Source organism: Corvus hawaiiensis, chromosome 13 (genome assembly GCF_020740725.1).
Source record: "Corvus hawaiiensis isolate bCorHaw1 chromosome 13, bCorHaw1.pri.cur, whole genome shotgun sequence".
Taxonomy (NCBI): Eukaryota; Metazoa; Chordata; class Aves; order Passeriformes; family Corvidae; genus Corvus; species Corvus hawaiiensis.
Genome location: NC_063225.1, coordinates 20,335,814 through 20,353,583, shown reverse-complemented (window position 1 = coordinate 20,353,583; position 17,770 = coordinate 20,335,814). Strand labels below are relative to the sequence as shown.

The 17,770-nt window shown below is 60.3% G+C and overlaps 2 protein-coding genes across 2 annotated transcripts; one reads left to right on the top strand and one right to left on the bottom strand.

Moving 5' to 3' along the window:
* Positions 1-1,371: 1,371 nt before the first annotated feature.
* On the bottom strand, positions 1,372-7,529 carry LOC125332934 (cytochrome P450 1A4-like). The gene is made up of 7 exons (XM_048318335.1): positions 7,507-7,529; positions 5,453-6,336; positions 5,147-5,273; positions 4,831-4,920; positions 4,620-4,743; positions 4,096-4,182; positions 1,372-2,622 (listed from the first exon to the last, which is right to left on the bottom strand). Exons 2-7 carry the CDS (start codon positions 6,308-6,310, stop codon positions 2,316-2,318), a joined length of 1,593 nt encoding a protein of 530 aa, XP_048174292.1. The 5' UTR covers positions 6,311-6,336; positions 7,507-7,529; the 3' UTR covers positions 1,372-2,315.
* Positions 7,530-11,238: 3,709 nt separating this feature from the next.
* Positions 11,239-15,377, top strand: LOC125332932 (cytochrome P450 1A5-like). The gene is made up of 7 exons (XM_048318332.1): positions 11,239-11,432; positions 12,014-12,897; positions 13,503-13,629; positions 14,142-14,231; positions 14,319-14,442; positions 14,637-14,723; positions 14,977-15,377. The coding sequence occupies exons 2-7, from the start codon at positions 12,040-12,042 to the stop codon at positions 15,281-15,283; spliced, it is 1,593 nt and encodes a 530-aa protein (XP_048174289.1). The 5' UTR covers positions 11,239-11,432; positions 12,014-12,039; the 3' UTR covers positions 15,284-15,377.
* The last annotated feature ends 2,393 nt before the right edge of the window (positions 15,378-17,770 follow it).

Genomic DNA, 17,770 nt, shown 5'->3' with positions numbered 1-17,770 from the left:
GAGTCCCAGCCGAGTCCCAGCGGTGTCACACCTGTGTCACACCCGTGTCACACCTGTGTCACACCCATGTCCCAGCCGTGTCCCAGCTGTATCCCAGCCGTGTCCCTTCCATGTCCCACCCGTGTCCCACACGTATCCCAGCTGTATCCCACCCGTGTCACACACCTGTCACACACCTGCCACCTCTGTCCCTCCATCCCTCCATCCCACCTCCATCCCTCCATCCCACCTCCATCCCTCCATCATGCCATCCCCTCCATCATCTCCATCGCGCCTCTGTCACTCTGTCACACCTCCATCACCTCTGGCACCTTTTCACGCCTTCCATTCCCTTCATCCCCTCCATCCCGTCCCCTGCTCCATCCCTCCATCATGCCTCCATCACTTGTCGCACCTCCATCCCCTCTGTCAGCTTTCCATCCCCTCCATCAGCTCCACCCTCTTCGTTCCCCTCCATGCCCTCCCAATCCCCTGTGCCACACCTCCACATCACCCCCATCTCCTCCCCCCCTCCCTCCAGCCCACCGTCGGACACACGGACACGTCCAGCTCCCGCTTTCTCCCGGGCTCCGTGAGCACCGGGCTGTTTCGCTCATCGCCGGGAGGATCCGTGTGCCGCTGACCTTCCCGAGGCTGGGAATACGGGCTGGGCTGCGGACACCAATTAAAAATGGAATAATTCCGATGGCAGCCGCTAGAAATAACCTGGAGGTGAGCAAGGTCCTCTGCTCCATGGCCGCTTTCCACGCCACAACACCAAAATTAACAATAACTCCGTGCTCTGGTGGCACTGGAAAGCCTGGAGGGCTGATCCCTGCAGGGATGCCACGTAGGGATGAGCAGACTCCAACTTTCCGTATACTCCCTCGTTATTTCTGTGAGAATTTGATGTTTATTGCCTTTTTTCGTTGGTTTTTTAAGGGAAGTTGTGCAAAGCTTTGGATTTAATTGTGCTGTGAGATGGGGATGAGTGAAGCAGGCGATGGATGGCATGAAACATCCCCCCACGGCTCGCTCCCTGGAAGGCTGGGTTTGAAGGTTGTTGCTTCCATTTTTTCAGGGATAGAAAGCTACTCCTGGTTTTTAGTGAAGCCCTGAACTGATCCAGAGCTTGGCATCACCTTTCTGCCGATCCCAGCTGAGACTTTGCACGGGAGAAGGACCAGAATCAACTCCCCTTGGGACAAAAAAAACTTCCCCCAATGCCACTGGTGTCACAGCCCTCTCATTTCCCACAGGAAAAACCCCAATCCAACACACCAAGGCAGATTTTTAAGGATGATAGAGAGGCGTAGGGTGTTTTTACCACCTCCCCCCCCCCCCCCCCAAAAAATCATTTCCCAGTGTAATAAGACCAGAAAGAGACTTAAGAAATTTTCATGTAAGTATTTATTGGGTTAGAAATATTGTGTGGTTTCCATCCCAGCACACGGCTGCATTCCACACAGGCACAAACAGGCAGGAATTGCTGCTCCATTCACCTTCCCACTGGCTAAAGCTGAATGCAGCATAAGGCACCTCCTGCAGTCCTCAAACCCTTGTTCCCTTAACCGGTCTGGGTATAGAAATCTATTGCTTGATAAGGTAAAATAAAACAAACCCTGATATTAAAAAAGGCAGCAAATACGCGGTTAGTCTGAAAGCCAGGAGTGCCCTGCTGTCCCCTGCCCCCTTTTCCCAGTCCTTTGATATTTTCCAGGAGGCTTCATGGTAGGGATGGATTTAAGGTCTCAGTTTGTGCGTGGCACTGCTGGTGGAATTTTGGGGCTTTTTTTATTGGTAGGAGCACCCAGGAGTTCATTCCATGAGTTTGCATTCAAGGAGTTGGGGTGTGTGGGTGCACCCAGCACGGGTCCCCTCGAGGTGGGCGCTGGTGCAGCCTCAAGAGCCCTTCCGAAGGCAGCGGGAAGCATCTGTTCCCCTTGGCACGAGGAGCTGGAGGCTTTGGAAAAGAGGCTCTGAGCCTGTGGGATAAGGCTGGGCAGGCAGGAGGAACCTGCAGCTTTATTTATGGTTGGATGGAGGGGGTTGCCCGTGGCGGATGGAGGACATCCCACCACATCCCACCTTCCAACATCCCCTGGATCTCTCCAAGAGACCTCTGGTGAGCATCCACGTGGGAAGGGGTGATGGAGCTGGCTTCAGGGACAGGAAGAGCCCCACAAAGCCGACTTTATCCCTCCCAGCTCCCAGTCCCAGGAGAGGAACGAGCCTCCAGTGAAGCCACACGAGGTGGGGCTGTGCCTCAGCAAAAGCAAGGCCGAGTGTCCGGCTGCCAGGGCGATCCCCTCTGCCAGGATCGCTTCCTCAGCAGCTTACGGAGAGCTTTTCATGGGAAAACGCTGCTTGATCTGGAAGGACTCGCACTTCTTGTACTTCATGGTCAGTCCGTACTGGGGGGTGACGTCCACCTGCTCGCCGGGCCGCAGGCTGAAGTGCAGCTGCTGCAGCAGCGTGGTGAGGAAGAGGAAGATCTCCCAGCGGCCGATGGCCTCCCCGATGCAGCGCCTCTTGCCCAGGCCGAAGGACAGCACCTTCTCGCTCTCTGTCCGGCTCAGCTCTGTCCCCGCAGGGTTCAGGAACCGCTCGGGGTTGAAGGCTGAGGGGTCCTTCCAGAGGGTCCTGGGGCAGAGAGGAGACACTCCTGAGGGAGCTGTTTGGTCACAGGATCGCAGAATGGTTTGGGGACATAAAAGCTTGTCCAGTCCCACCCCCTGCCATGGGCAGGGACACCTTCCACTTCCACACGCTTCCAGGGATCCAGGGGTAGCCACAGCTGCTCTGGGCACCCTGTGCCAGGGCCTCCCCACCCTCACAGGGAGCAATTCCTTCCCAATATCCCATCTAACCGTGCCTTCTGCAGTGGGAAGCCATTCCTCCTTGTGCCGGTACTTATTGTCCCCAGTCCCTCTCCAGCTCTCTTGGAGCCCCTTTAGGCCCTGGAAGGGGCTCTGAAGCCTCCCCAGGTCCTGGCTCCAGAGCAGAGGGGCTCCAGCCCTCGGGCAGTGTGACAGTTCTGACCCCCTGCGATGGGGTCGGTGACAAAGCCTGTCCTTGCAGGGAGAAGCCATGCAGCGCTGCCCCACTCCACCATCCCAAACAGCCCTTGTCAAGCTCCCTCCCTGATCTGAAACGCCAACTCCGTGTCAGACTCCATCAGCTCAGCCTATTGAAACCCTGTTTCAGGCTCGGGCTGTGTTTGCCTAGGCAGGCACCGGAGGTGGATTTAATTCCGTGTACAACAGCCAGAGAAGCTGCAGCTTCAGCACAGGGGTCAGCCAGCAGCCCTTCAGAGAGGAGAAACCGAGACCAGAGGGTTTTCCCTTTTTGAATCCTCTCGGCAGAACTGCCCAACCTGTCCCAGATGGGCTGCTGGGAGGTGCCAGGCGGGATTTAACAGTGTCTGAGCTGGGAATTTCTGCTTGGATGTGTGGAATCCTCTCTGCCCCAAGGACAGCATTCCCACTCCATGCTCCTGCAGGAGCAGAAGGAATATTGGAAGATTTCCAGCCTCTTGGGGTATTTGGATATGAATATCTTGAGCTTTGATCCAAATACCCCATCTGGGAATCACCTCCTGGACCAAGCCTTAACTTCCTTCCCCCTGGAATGTCCCTGCTGGGGAGCAGTGGAGGGGCAGGATGGGGCTCTGCTTTCCAGCCCCTCCCCGTCATTCCCAAAGCTCGTGACAACACGAGCCCATCGAGTGGAACAGGGTCATGTCACAACATTTTTCTCCCTTCAAAAGGGAACCAAGCAATTCCCATTGAGCACATCCAGAGCTGCCAGCTCGGATCACAGGACCTGCTTGGCAGCAGGATCGACTGATCCCTGACTATCCAGCAGCCTGAGCTTCCACAAAAAGTGGGTAAGCCCTGCTGTTGGGGAGCTGCTGAACCGGGGGCCAAGTCAAGCTGGACCAGCTCCATGCCCAGGAGAGCCAAGGCTGAGCTCAGCCTCAAACCCACACTGTTTTTGGTCCAACCTGCCTTTTCCTACGTGATCCAGTCATTTTTTGGCACAAGGATCAGCGTCATCTGAGTGCCAAGAGAACCCAGGGCAGCCCAGATGAGCAGGGGGGGTTGGAATACTCACTCATCGTGGTTCACTTGCCACTGGTTGATGAACACGCAGGTGTCCTTGGGGATGTAGTAGCCGTTCAGCACCGTGGCTTTTGTCGTGCTGAAGGAGACACGGGAGGAAAGGGACATTAGAGGAGACCACAGCTCTGTGACGAGTCGAAGCCTGGCGAGTCCTGCCAGGGTTTCATCTTCCAAGCCCTATTTGTGCCCTTAGGACTGGCTAGGAAATACCCCAGATTATATTCGGGAGATTAAATAGTCTTGGTTACACTTTCCTCCAGCAGAAAAATTCCAGTTTCATTTCACAGCTCATTCCAGAGGAGTTGTGATGTGGTTTCTGCCCAGGCAGGAAGAAATACAAACCCAGGGGCATTCTGCCAGCAAAGATTTTTGGGGTGAAACCACCCTCAAAACAAAAGGGCAACAAGCTGGAATATTTCCCCCTCACAGGGATCAATTCCCTGCCAAAATGGCACCTCCCAGAAAACCACTCCAAAAAAAACCCCCAAATAAGGTGTCAGCTGCTCCAGCCCGTACCTGTGTGGGATGGTGAAGGGCACGAAGGAGGAATGCCTGAACATCTCCAGGATAAAGGCTTCTGTGTAGGGCAGCGTGCCCCGGTCCGACAGCCGCGGCCGCCTCTCCCGCCCGATGGTCTGGTCTGGGGGAGGTGGAGAGTGGGAAGAGGGTCAGGATCAGGGCTGACCAGAGAGGTTTGGCCCTGTAGGAAGGTGGTTCATGGGCTCACCGAGCTCTTCCTGGATCCTCTTCTGGATGTCGGGGTACAAGGCAACGTACATGAGGCTCCAGGACAGGGCCGTGGCCACAGTGTCAAAGCCTGGACGGGCATGGACAAGGCATTTATTTACCACAAGAGGACAGGTGAGGGGGTGTTTCAGATTCCACCACCCCAGATGTTTGTTCCCCCATCAGCTGCCACCAGAAAGCTCCGGTCACTTCTCAGGAGGGTGCCCAACAGCAGCTCCACACACCCAAACGTGGCCAATGCCAGCAGCTCCGTGTCCCCTCCCAGCCTCCAGCTGTGCCCTCAGAACCATTCCCACCTGCCCCAAAGAGGTCGTTGACGATGTGGATGATCTTCTCGTTGGAGAGCTGGACGTGGGCATCCTCCCCGACGCTCTTCTCCTGGCAGTGCCCGATCAGCGAGTCTGTGATGTCCCGGATGTGCTCCTGGGGAAGAGCCAGCAGCTCAGGGACACCACGGACACACAGGGACGGGGAAACCTGCCCTAGGTAGTGCTGGCTCGGGGGAATAACCGCAGCTCGGAGCGCTCCAAGGGCCTTTACCGGGCCAGGCAGGGGGACTTGCAAACATCTCCACCCACATCCCAGAGCACCCAAGCCCTTACCTTATCAAAGCTGGTGTAATGCTCCTGCACAATTTTCTGCACAAAGGTGTTGAAGCGCCTATTGATGTCCTTGAAGAGCTCCATGGTGCGGCTGGGGAGGTACCGGAGCAGGGGGATGAAGTCGGCGGGGTGGCCGCCCCCAGCCACCTCCCCAAATTCATTGCTGAGGTGCACCACGCTGAGCAGCTCCTGGTCGTCATGCTCGTAGCGCTTGCCGAAGCACATGGCACAGATGACATTGGCCACCGACACCACCAGGTACTGGTTCAGGTCGAACCTCTTCTCCTCCTCCATCAGCTGCAGGAATTTGGTGACCAGGTACTCGGCCTCCTTGGACACGTGCTCCTCCAGCAGGCAGGTGGAGGACGAGGTGGGGCTGGGGGCGATGGAGAAGCTCTTCAGGGCGCTCTGGGCCAGCTTCCTGCGCGCTTTCCACACCTCCCCGGAGTCGGGGCTGAACGTCAGGCTTTGCCCGTTGGAGATGTAGTGGAAACTGGGCAGGTCCGGGCGGCCCATGAAGTCCTCTCCTTGCTTGACCAGGGCTTGCCTGATGGTGTCCAGCCCGCTGAGCACCAGCACGGGCCGCGTGCCGATCCGCACCTCCATCACGTCCCCGTACTGCCGGCTCAGCCGCGTCAGCGCCAGGTGCGTGTCCTTGCGCAGCTCCAGCACGTTCCCCACCATGGGATACCCTCGGGGGCCCGGCGGCCTCTGCAGCCCCTTGGGCACGGGCTGCTGCTGCTGCAGCCGCTGGAGCAGCAGGAACACCAGGCAGAACGCGGCAGCCACCAGCAGCACCTCGCTGGCCGACACCGCACCGTGGCTCCCCGCCGCCAGCGACATCGCAGCCTTCAGCATCGCCGCCGGTGCTTTAGGGAGCCGCCCTAAAGGAGGCAAGCAGAGCGAGGGGAAGGGCCCGCATCAGCGAGGGGCTGCGTGCTCTGCGTGTTCCTGACAGCGGCACGGGCAGCGACAGCCCTTGAGCAGCTCAGCGGCTGGAGCTGCCCCTGCAGCACCGGGGCTTTCCAGGGGCACAGCTGGAGACCTGAAGAGACTCCAAATACACCCACCCATCCCCTAAGGGGCTCATCAGCCCCCCAGAGGCTTAGTGACACCCCCTTTCCCCGCAGCAGATCGTTAGACTGGCACGCAGAGCCCTCAGGAATAAACCAAAGAGGCATTAGGAACTGGGGCAGGTCTCTGGGCTGAGACACTTGGAGCAGCGACAGCGCAGGACAGGACAGCAGCAGAGCTGGGCTTCACTTCTGATCCACACTTGCCACACTTTTCTGCACTTTGGAAAACTCCTTGAGCTAAAAAGCAGGCTTTTTGCTAGCCAGGACTGGAGGAATAGGTCCCCCAACTTTTTCTATGCGTGCCAGGGAAGCAAAGGTGATCTCTTAACCCCAGGACCTCTCTTTTCTCCTCAAAGTCTTTTCCGGAGTGCATGACTAGAGGAGAGCTGATCCTGATTCGAGACACCGAGCCACCACTCGCCAGCAAGCTGAACAACAGCAGTGCCAGGAATCGTCCCAAAGATCGATGGCTGTGAGAAATAACCCCGGCTGCAGCGGGGGGGCCAGAGGGATGGGTGCTCCCCGCTCCCAGCTCTGTCAGGAACCAGGGGATCATAGAGTCCCTCAAGTTGGAAGGGACTCATAAGGATCAGCGGGTCCAACTCCCAGCTCCTCACAGCACTAAATCCTTCAGAAAACCCCGAGCAGGGGTGGGAGGAGGTTGGCTGCCAAATCCCACATCCCCTTGGGTCTGGCGGGGTGCCACAGCCCCCCACAGGACACCCCTGGGGGGAGGATTCTGGGGGGCTGTTGGGACCATTGCACCGCAGTGGCTGCAGCCCAGCTGGGACCCTTTCCCAGCGCTCAGCGGCGGGAAGACCCATGAGGGGAGAATTATCCCCGGCACCCCCCAGAAGCCACCTTCCAACAGGTGGGGGAAGGATGCTGCTGCTGCTCGGAAAGGCGGTGGGGCCCTCGGCGGTGCCCTGGGGGAGCTGGAAGTGCCCCCCGGCCCCTGTCCGCGTCCGGTACTCTCACCTCGGCTCGGCTCGGCTCGGCTCGGAGCGGCGGGAGGGGCCCGATCCCGCGGCAGGTGCCCGCTCCCCGCGGCTCCTGCTTTATATGCATCGCCCGCGCGCTGATTGGCCCGGCCGCCTCCCGTCACGTGACCCACGACTCCCCAAGAACACCCCGGACCCCCCCCCCCAGACCCGGTCCCCCCCTTCCCCGGGGCTCCCCCACCCCACGCGTGGGCTGCGGGACCCCCGCTCCCCGCACATCCCCCGAGGGGAGGCTGCGAGGCGGGCGCGGCGAGGCTTAGGGAGGGGGGGTCCCGAGAGGTCGTGGCGTGGGGTGCGGGGGTGGGGGGGTGGTATCGGTGCCGCCCGTGGGTTCCAGCCCGGGGCGGGCATCGCGTGCGAAGCGGGCGGGATGTTTGGGCAAACCCGCACCGCCCCGGTCACTCCAGTCACGCTACCGGCAGGATCTTAAAGGCGCCGGTCCCGCGCCCCGCTGCTCCCCAGGACCCCCCCGGGGGGTGCCCCGCTGCCCTGCTCCCCCCCAGCCACAGAGGGTTCCATACACCCCCAGCCGCGCCCCCTCGCCCCGTGCCCGCAGGACATCCGCGGTGTCCGGAGCCGTGGGGACAGCGGGAGCGTGGGAAAAGCGTCCCGGGGCGCGCGGTGCCGGGCAGGAGGGGGGGACCGGGGCATGCAGCCCCCGCGGGGCTCCGCGTACACGCGGGGATGAGCGTGGACCAGCCGCCGCGGGGCCGAAGCCATCGCACAGCTCCGCGGGGGCTTTGGCCATCCCGCCGCCGGTGCGCCCGGTAAAGCAGAGCGGGGGCCACCGGCTCCGAGCGTGTCCCCCCACCTCACGCTGCGGGACCACCCCACAGACTCCATAGGGTCCCCGTGGGGACGTGAGCGGCGGGGCAGCCCCGGGGGTCACGGTCCTGGCTGCCCCGGCCCGGTTAAAGATTGTCCAGGTTCGCGTGAGAAGCCGCCGTGCCCTCTGTCACCTCTGTTCCCTGGGGACAGGGCGACCCGAGGGGCGAGGTGGGGCTGGGATGGGGCAGAGGGTGCAGCCGAAGGGACGGGGGGCACGTCGGGGGCGTGATGCTCGGTGTCCAAATGGGGGCTCAGGCAGAGTTTGCAGCCCCCCAACCTCGGTTCCCACGGGGGTGACAGGCCAGGTCCTGCCCTTCAAGGAGGACAAGGGGAACCAGCTCGCTCCCAAATCCTGCCCCCCTCCGTCCGCATCGTTGCTCCCAGCCCAGCTGCCGCGAGGCGGGAGATAGGCCAGGGGGTCCCGCCCCGCCGGGGGGTCTCAGAGGTGACATTAGGGACATCGCGTGCGAAGGGGCTCCGGCCAGACCCGGGAGGGCCGCCCCGGTCACTCGCAGTCACGCTATGGGTGTGGGGGGGGGAAATGGTTTTTAAAGGACCAGGGCGGTGGCCTCACGTCCAGGAGCCTGGCCCGGGGTCAAGGCGGCGCCGGAGCAGCTCAGGATCAGTTTCCCCCCCGGCTGGCTGGGTGCTGAGGAGGCTGTGAGGGGTCCCCAGCCCCGGGGACATCGTCGGGGTTAAGAGGGGTGCCCTCTGCCACAGGATGCGGCATGACCCGCAAGAGGACAGCAGTGCCCCTGTCATTTGTGTCCCCTCGACAGGACACAGTCATCCCAGCCCTTACCAGCCGCGAGTGGGATAGAGGGAAGTGCAAAGCGAGGAGGTGCCAGTCGTGCCACCTGAAACGCCCCCTCGCAGCCCAAGGCCACACTGACCCGTGCCCCACGCTTCAGGGCTGACCACAGATGTCACAAACGTGCCCCACGGCTCGGGACACGCGTCAGGGTGTCCCTAAACCCCGGCCGGGGATGTCTCTGGCACCGAGGCACCTCGTAGGACGCGCGTGGGCACGCTGTGTGCTTGTGCCAGTGTCCCCACGTCCCTCCGGCGCCGGTGCGAGCGCCCGCCCGCTGTCCCTGCGCACGGACAGGCTGCACACGCGCCTTGCACGCACGGAGCCGCATCCGTGTGCGGGGACGCGCTCCGGGATGCCCGCACCCTCCGTGTCCCCCGCAGGTCCGTGTCCCTCGTGCGCGGGCACCGTCACCCTCCCGCTGCCGCCTGTCCTTGCACGCACAGCCTGGCACGGCCGGCGCCGCCGGATGGTGGCCCGCGGACGGGAGCGCAAGACCCACCCGGGGCAGGGGGCCGGCAGCGTCCCCGCGGCTGCTCCCAGGCGGCTCCAGGGATCCGCGGGCTCGGCGAGGGGCGGCAGCCGGGGTGAGGGGGTGTTTTTGGGGTGTGAGGCTGCTTGGCGCGCAAGGCAGCCGCTCTTAACGCTGTTCCCATCAGGAGGCACCCTGCCCTCGCAGGGCTTGGCAGCCACCGAGGAGCCGGGGAGGGCTGGGAAGGGGAGAAGGAGGAGGCAGGTGGGTCCTGGGGAACCTCGCCGGGACCCTCCCCAGCTTCTCCAGAGCTTTGGGATATGATGGATGGGGAGTCGGTGGGTTCAGCATCAGCACAAGGGCCACCAAGGTCTGAAATGCTGCTGGGGGACTCACCCAGCCCCTCCACCCCCAACCCCATGGATCAGGGTAGATCCACGGGGATGGGAGACACTGGCTGGATCCAGCTTGCCAGGCAAGCCCTGCTCCTGCAGCCTGCCTCCCCAAAAGCGTTCGCAAGGGAGGGCTGCGGCGTTCCTGGGAGTTATCAGCAGGAATATGAGCAGCGGAGGTTTTGTAACTGTTCCTGACAAACATTAATGAACGGCGTCATTGCTATTAACGAGCCCGATTAGACCAGATGTTGAAAGCCTTTATTAAATATTAGCTCAGCTTTTACCTGGGCCAAATTCCCACTGGAATTTTCAGAGATTGAGTGCAACTTCGGGCCAAACCCCAAAAGCTTTGGCTCATTCCTGCTCATCCCAGCTGCACTTGCCAAACTCCCCTGAATTTTGCCCTGGCAAGAGCCACAGCCCCGCTGGCTCGAGCATTTCCCCATCGGGTGTCACCCAGTGCTTTCGGGGGGATGAACTGCCCCAGCCTTGCCCCGTGCTGCCCCTTCACCTCTCCTATCTGCCGGGCTCACCTCCTCCCCTCTGCCCCGCCACTCCTCCTCCTCGCTGCCTGTTTGCCCCGGAGGAGCCGGGGGAAGCGAGCCAGCTGCCTTCTCACGCAAACCTGGGCAATCGTTAACCTGGCCCTGGCTCTGCCCCCGGCCCGGATGATCCTGCTGCCACCGCTACCGGGACGTGGGAGCTGCCGGATGATTCCCCAGGGATGGATGGGGAGGGCTGGGGATGCCTTGCTGCAAACGCCTCCCCTCGCTCACAGCCTGCAGCTCCCAGCACCTCCAGAGTGGCCATGGAGGTGACAGCCCTCTCAGGCTGCTGGGAACAGTCTGGCCAGCCCAGAAAAGTTTTTTGGGGAAATGCTGGCACCCACATTCCATAGGGATGTGATGGTGAGAGCATGTCCTACATCCTCCCCAAGGCAGGGCTTAGGGACCCCCTTCTTCCACCCTGTCCTAGGGACCCCCTTCTTCCGCCCTGTCCTAGGGACCCCCTTCTGCCTCCCCCCTGCAGGCTCTAGGGCCCTGGGCAGGAGGAGAAGTCACCATTCATGCCCCAGAGCCTGTTGGAGAGGAGAAAGGCTCCTCCCTGGCTTCTTGGGCAGGCTCCAGCCAGGCTCGGCCCCATTTGTTAATGGGTAGCTATTCCCAAGGGCTTCTGCAGCCCCTCTGGAGATAAATACCCAGCGGTGCAGTGAGGGGAGAGCTTGGAGAGTCGTGGACTTCCAGGTGACAGAAGAAGGACCAGGCAGAGGAGAATGAGGTGACAGGACAAGAAGGCTCAGGAGACAGAGGAGAATCCCCCCTGCTCCCAGCGCCAGGCACTCTCTGCCAATCTGTGCTGGGAGCCCTGGGCAGTGAAACCAACCCAAGGACCTGCAGGTAGGAGACAGCCTGTGTGTGGTGGGGGGGTAGAACATGGATACAGGACCGGGAAGGCCATGTCTGGGTCTCCCTGCTCACCCAGTGAGCTGTGTGCTCTCACAGAGCAGCCCTGCGGCACCCCTGCTCCCCGTGTCCCCCAGGACTCGTGGCTGGCAGGTCCATCCTCGTGGCTGTGACTCCTCATGGGTTTGGTAGTCCTGGAACCACACTCACAGAGGAGCCGCTGTTCCTCTCCTCCTGCTTCCCTGGGATTTGCTGAGCTGCAGTTTTCCATGCCTTGTTCCACAAGACAAGGGCAGGAGCCACGGCTGCGCCACTGGGGGCTTGGGTCTTCTGTGGGGAGAGGGGTGTCACTGAAGGCCCAGGGAGTCGGTGAGCCCCTTAGGGGATGGGTGGGTGTATTTGGAGTCTCTTCAGGTCTCCAGCTGTGCCCCTGGAAAGCCCCGGTGCTGCAGGGGCAGCTCCAGCCGCTGAGCTGCTCAAGGGCTGTCGCTGCCCGTGCCGCTGTCAGGAACACGCAGAGCACGCAGCCCCTCGCTGATGCGGGCCCTTCCCCTCGCTCTGCTTGCCTCCTTTAGGGCGGCTCCCTAAAGCACCGGCGGCGATGCTGAAGGCTGCGATGTCGCTGGCGGCGGGGAGCCACGGTGCGGTGTCGGCCAGCGAGGTGCTGCTGGTGGCTGCCGCGTTCTGCCTGGTGTTCCTGCTGCTCCAGCGGCTGCAGCAGCAGCAGCCCGTGCCCAAGGGGCTGCAGAGGCCGCCGGGCCCCCGAGGGTATCCCATGGTGGGGAACTTGCTGGAGCTGCGCAAGGACACGCACCTGGCGCTGACGCGGCTGAGCCGGCAGTACGGGGACGTGATGGAGGTGCGGATCGGCACGCGGCCCGTGCTGGTGCTCAGCGGGCTGGACACCATCAGGCAAGCCCTGGTCAAGCAAGGAGAGGACTTCATGGGCCGCCCGGACCTCTACAGCTTCCGCTTTGTCACGGACGGGCAGAGCCTGACGTTCAGCCCCGACTCCGGGGAGGTGTGGAAAGCGCGCAGGAAGCTGGCCCAGAGCGCCCTGAAGAGCTTCTCCATCGCCCCCAGCCCCACCTCGTCCTCCACCTGCCTGCTGGAGGAGCACGTGTCCAAGGAGGCCGAGTACCTGGTCACCAAGTTCCTGCAGCTGATGGAGGAGGAGAAGAGGTTTGACCCCCACCGGTACCTGGTGGTGTCGGTGGCCAATGTCGTCTGTGCCATGTGCTTCGGCAAGCGCTACGAGCACGACGACCAGGAGCTGCTCAGCCTGGTGAATTCAGCTCAGGACTTCACTGATGTGGCTGCTGCTGGCAACCCTGCTGACTTCATCCCCCTGCTCCAGTACCTCCCCAGCTGCAGCATGAAATTGTTTATAGACTTCAACAGGTACTTGCTCAGCTTCCTGCAGAAGAGGGTCAAGGAGCACTACGAGACCTATGACGAGGTAAGGGCTTGCAGGTCCCTCACCTGCACCAAGGTGCGTCCCTGCTCTCCTCCCGTCTCTATCAGCAGGTGTTTTTGTTCTCGCAGCCAAGCAGCAATGGCCATTGTCTCTCCCTAGTCCTCCTTCTCACAGAATCATAGAATATTGTACAGTCATGGGATTTCCTAAGCTGGAAGGGGCTCCAGGATCATTGAGTCTAGCTCCTGGCCCTGCACAGACACCTCAACAATCCCACCCTGTGCCTCAGAGCATTGTCCAAACGCTCCTGGAGCTCTGGCAGCCTCGGGGCCGTGCCCATTCCCTGGGGAGCCTGGGCAGTGCCCAGCACCCTCTGGGGGAAGAACCTTTCCCTGGTATCCAACCTGAACCTCCCCTGACTCAGTTTCATGAGCCTCTCAGCTTCTCCTGCATTCCCTGTGTGATGTAGCCAGTCCAGTGGTTGAACATCTGCTCTGTGCTCAGGTTCCTCGGAGAACTCTCTCCTTGTTTCCATGGGGGCCACGGGAGCTGAGGGACTCCCCCAGCACCGGGTGGGGCTGCTCAGGAACCCCCACTCACTCCTCTGCCAGTCCTGCTGCCATGACCTTGTCTCCCCTTCCTCTCAGAACAACATCCGGGACATCACCGACTCCCTCATTCAGCAGTGCCTGGACAAAAAAGTGGAAACGAACGCGGCCATGCAGATCCCTAAGAAGAAGATTGTCAACCTCGTGAATGACCTCTTTGGAGCAGGTATCCTTTCCACCTTTCCTCAGCTGTGGCAGACGCTCTCAGGTTTTCTCTGGCTCCTCCTGTCTGAGCCTTCCTTTTCCAACACCTGGCAGCTGGTGTGGGTCTAAGCACTCGCTCTCCTGCTCACTGGACCTTCCGGGGATACCTCTAGAGACCAGTCTGGGACATCAGCTCTGGGAAAAGTGAAGGGCGAGGGTTATAGCTCAGCCAAGCCTCACAGGCCAGGGTTCCTGGCTGAGGGAGATGTCTGTGGGCTGATTCACCTTGCTGTGGAAATTCCCCCAATTCTGGAGGAGTTGCACAAACCTGACACAACCCAGCAGCGAGACTGGTTGAGAGAGCAGGGTATTTTACCCAAGTTTTCTGTGGCAGAATAAAGCCCCAAGCCTCGCTGCATGTCCGGGATGTCCCCTGCCTCCTCAGCCTCTCCAGACTGCCCCGTGTGACGGTCAGCCCGTGGGCCAGGGTGGACGTTGCACTGAGCTCACCCACACCCTGTCCTCTTTGCCCAGGCTTCGACACTGTGACCACAGCCCTGTCCTGGAGCCTCATGTATCTCGTGACGGACCCCAGCATCCAGAAGAGGATCCAGGAAGAGCTCGGTGAGCCCATGAACCACCTTCCTACAGGGCCAAACCTCCCTGGTCAGCCCTGATCCTGACCCTCTTCCCGCTCTCCACCTCCCCCAGACCAGACCATCGGGCGGGAGAGGCGGCCGCGGCTGTCGGACCGGGGCGCGCTGCCCTACACAGAAGCCTTTATCCTGGAGATGTTCAGGCATTCCTCCTTCGTGCCCTTCGCCATCCCACACAGGTACGGGCTGGGCTGGCAGAGCTGCTCCAGGGACGAGGTGGCCTTGAGGCACCTTGTTATGGCTCGTGGAGGACTCAAAACCACCCCCGTGTGTCACACCCTTCCCTCAGCAGCATCAGGAGCAGCCTGACAGTCCCCTGAGGATGCAGGAGAACCTTTGGCCTTGCCCAGCTCTCTGTCTTTTCTCTCCCCAGCACGACCCAGGACACGGTGTTGAACGGGTTCTACATCCCAAAGGGTCGCTGCGTGTTCATCAACCAGTGGCAAGTGAACCACGACGAGTAAGTCCCTTGTGAGGCATCACCCCTCCTGCGGTGACAAGCAGGTCCCTTCCTGCAGTCACAAACAGGTCCCTTCCCGCACAATTCTCTTCCTGGGCAGGAGTGGGGTCAGCCTGCCTGCAGAGAAAAGGCAGCAAACAGAGGGCCCTGTTGAATTCAGGGATGTTCTTCCTGCCAGTTCCCTCCTTCCAGTGTCCCCCCTACACCCATGACCAGGAGAAACCATCTCAACACCTGATGGTTTCCCTTCCAGGAAGCTTTGGAAAGACCCAGAAACCTTCAATCCTGAGCGTTTCCTCAGTGCTGACGGGACCAAGGTGAACAAAGAGGACGGGGAGAAGGTGCTGATGTTCGGGCTGGGGAAGAGGAAGTGCATCGGGGAGACCATCGCCAGGTGGCAGGTGTTCCTCTTCCTGGCCACCCTGCTCCAGCAGCTGGAATTCAGCGTCTGTGAGGGCACTGAGGTGGACATGACCCCGCTCTATGGCCTGGCCCTGAAGCACAAGAGGTGTGAGCACTTCCAGGTCAGGCAGCGCTTCCCCGTGAAGAGCAGGAGCTGAGCGGTGGGAGCAGACATCTCCAGGGTGTCCTTGTGGCAGAGCTGGGTCTGGAACAAATTTGTGGGGCCGATGTAATAAACTGAAACCATCGGGACTCCTGTTTTATCTGCTTCGTTTTGTAGCAATTCTTGCCTTTTTTGTTTCCCGGTGTTCCTAGTGTTGGATATTCCATTAAATGTTGGCCATTCCACCACATCTAGTCTCAGACTGTACCCTTTCGGAACGGCTCTCGGGCAGGTGAAGGACAGCCAACCCAGGCCGTAACCCCACAGCCCCCATCAGTGTGTCAGAATCACAGAATCACAGAATTCTTCAGGTTGGAAAAGGCTTTAACATCATCGAGCCCAGCACTGCCAAGGCCACCACTAACCCGTGTCCCCACGTGCCACATCCACATGTTTTAACACCCCCAGGGATGGTGACTCCACCACTGACTGCCTTTAGGGTGAAGAAATTTCCCCAATATCCAAAACCTCCCTAGGTGGAACCTGAGCCTTCAACCACCTCCTTCACCACGGTCAGTGCTGGTCCTGAAGGACACAAGGAAGGACACGTGAAGGACACCAGGAAGGACACCTTCAGCCCTTGCTGCTGAGAAAGCCAAGCTGCTGCTCTTCCGGGCTGGAACAAAGGTGTTTTCATGGCAGGAGGAGAATGAGAACAGGAATTGCTCCAGCTCAAACTCAAGAGTTTACATTGGCCGCCAGTCAGCCCATGCCAGCAGAGGCAGATGCCTCCTTCTCTGCAGCTTGCACGCAGAGCCACCCAGCCAGCCAGCCTGGCAGCAATGGCACGGGAATGAGCACAGCCCCCAGCACAGCACGCTCTGCTCCTGAACCCATATCCCAGGGAGGATTCTGCCCCCCAGCCCCAGACCCCGAGCAGTGCGGCTCCCACCAGAGATGTCCGAATGCCGATCACTCATCGCACGTTGCACAAAAGCTTCCCAGAAGAGGCAGAAATTAAAGCGTGGTGGGGATGAGAATGGGGAAGTCGATTGCCCAAGACTTCAGGGAGATTCCGGCTTGTCCAGACCCGCTAAACCAGCCTGGGGGAAAAGGATTGGCTTTGTGTGTCTAGGTCCTGCTTTAGGACAACTCACGAGGTTCACCAGCCAAATAACAGCTCCACCAACTACAAAAAGGACACAGAGCAATGCAACAGAGTCACAAATCCACTTCCCACAAGGGACATCCCAAAGCCAGCATTCACCTGCTGCAGGGGAAACCGGACCATCCCCTGGAGGTGGATCTCAGTGCCTCACTTGGTGGCTCAGGGGAGCAGTGGGACTGCCAGGGACTCTTTGGTGCCACGCTGTCCCCGTGGGGTGGACTTGGCCCGGCGACTCCGCTGCAGCGGGGACACGCGATGCTGGGCCCGCTGTGGGACCACAGGCCTCGTTTGCTGCAGCCATTGCGTGACTCCCTTGCCCTGCAGGCTGGCTGGGTGTGCTGATAAGGCTGCAATAAGCAGGAGCAGATATAAAGGACAGCAGGAATTTTTTTCCCCCTTTGGAGATGAGAGTTTTATAGCCCCGGGGCAGATAAGCAGCTTAATATTAACATTAGTGGGGTGGAACAGCCTCTTGCTGGTGGAAGGTCTCCCCAAGATCCATTCATCAAGGGCTGAAGTCACCCCTGTGTCAGGATGGAGCAGGGGAAGGGAAGAGGCTGGAGGGGAGAGGAATGGGCAGGTGCTTTTCCTTCCCCTCTCCTCATGGGGTCGGAGGCAGAGCAGCCACTTTGTAACTCCCCATCCACATTCAGCACCTCTCCCTCTCTTGATGCTGATGGAACCATCCCACGGAGCTGTGGAAGACCTTTCCAGGCCTTTTGCAAAGGCAGGAGGGACCCCTGAGCCCTCAGTCTGGTGTCCCTGCATACTCACCTCTCCTTGGACATCCCGTCCAGCAGTCCAGACCCCACGTGAGGCCCCAGTTTTCCTGCTGGAGTCCATAAAATCATAGAATAGAATCTCCTGAGCTGGAAAGGACCCCAAGGATCATCGAGTCTAGCTCTCAGCCCTGCACAGACACCCCAACAATCCCACCCTGTGCCTCAGAGCATTGTCCAAACGCTCCTGGAGCTCTGGCAGCCTGGGGGGGCCTGTTCAGTGCCCAGCCACCCTCTGGGGGAAGAACCTTTCTTTGATATCCCACCTGAACCTCCCCTTTTCACCATCACAGCCGTGAAAGCCTCAGTAGCTCACAGTGGGTAAGAGGCTCCAGTTCCCCTATCTTTGCTGCCCCTAATGACCTTCCTCAATTAAGCCCTCCAATTACACCCCAGGCAGTCTGCGAGCTGGAATTTCGTTACTGGAATGGGGCGGTGATAAGCCAGGGGAGCTTTGATCACTCCATGGCCAATTGCTGCTAAGGTCGGTTTTGAATGAGTCATGAGGCCAGCCATGGCAGCAGGGCTGCAGCTCCCCTTCCAAAGCGGGGCAACGCTGCCAGCACCCTCATTCCTGCAGGACGAGGTCTGGGCA

Coding starts and splice junctions, on each gene's coding strand:
- LOC125332934 (XM_048318335.1), bottom strand. CDS start 6,310: ATGCTGAAGGCTGCGATGTCGCTGGCGGCGGGGAGCCACGGTGCGGTG. Junction 4,744..4,830: donor GAGGATCCAGGAAGAGCTCG/GTGAGCCCATGA, acceptor CACCTCCCCCAG/ACCAGACCATCGGGCGGGAG. Junction 2,623..4,095: donor TGGCAAGTGAACCACGATGA/GTGAGTATTCCA, acceptor TCTCTGCCCCAG/GACCCTCTGGAAGGACCCCT.
- LOC125332932 (XM_048318332.1), top strand. CDS start 12,040: ATGCTGAAGGCTGCGATGTCGCTGGCGGCGGGGAGCCACGGTGCGGTG. Junction 13,630..14,141: donor GAATGACCTCTTTGGAGCAG/GTATCCTTTCCA, acceptor CTCTTTGCCCAG/GCTTCGACACTGTGACCACA. Junction 14,232..14,318: donor GAGGATCCAGGAAGAGCTCG/GTGAGCCCATGA, acceptor CACCTCCCCCAG/ACCAGACCATCGGGCGGGAG.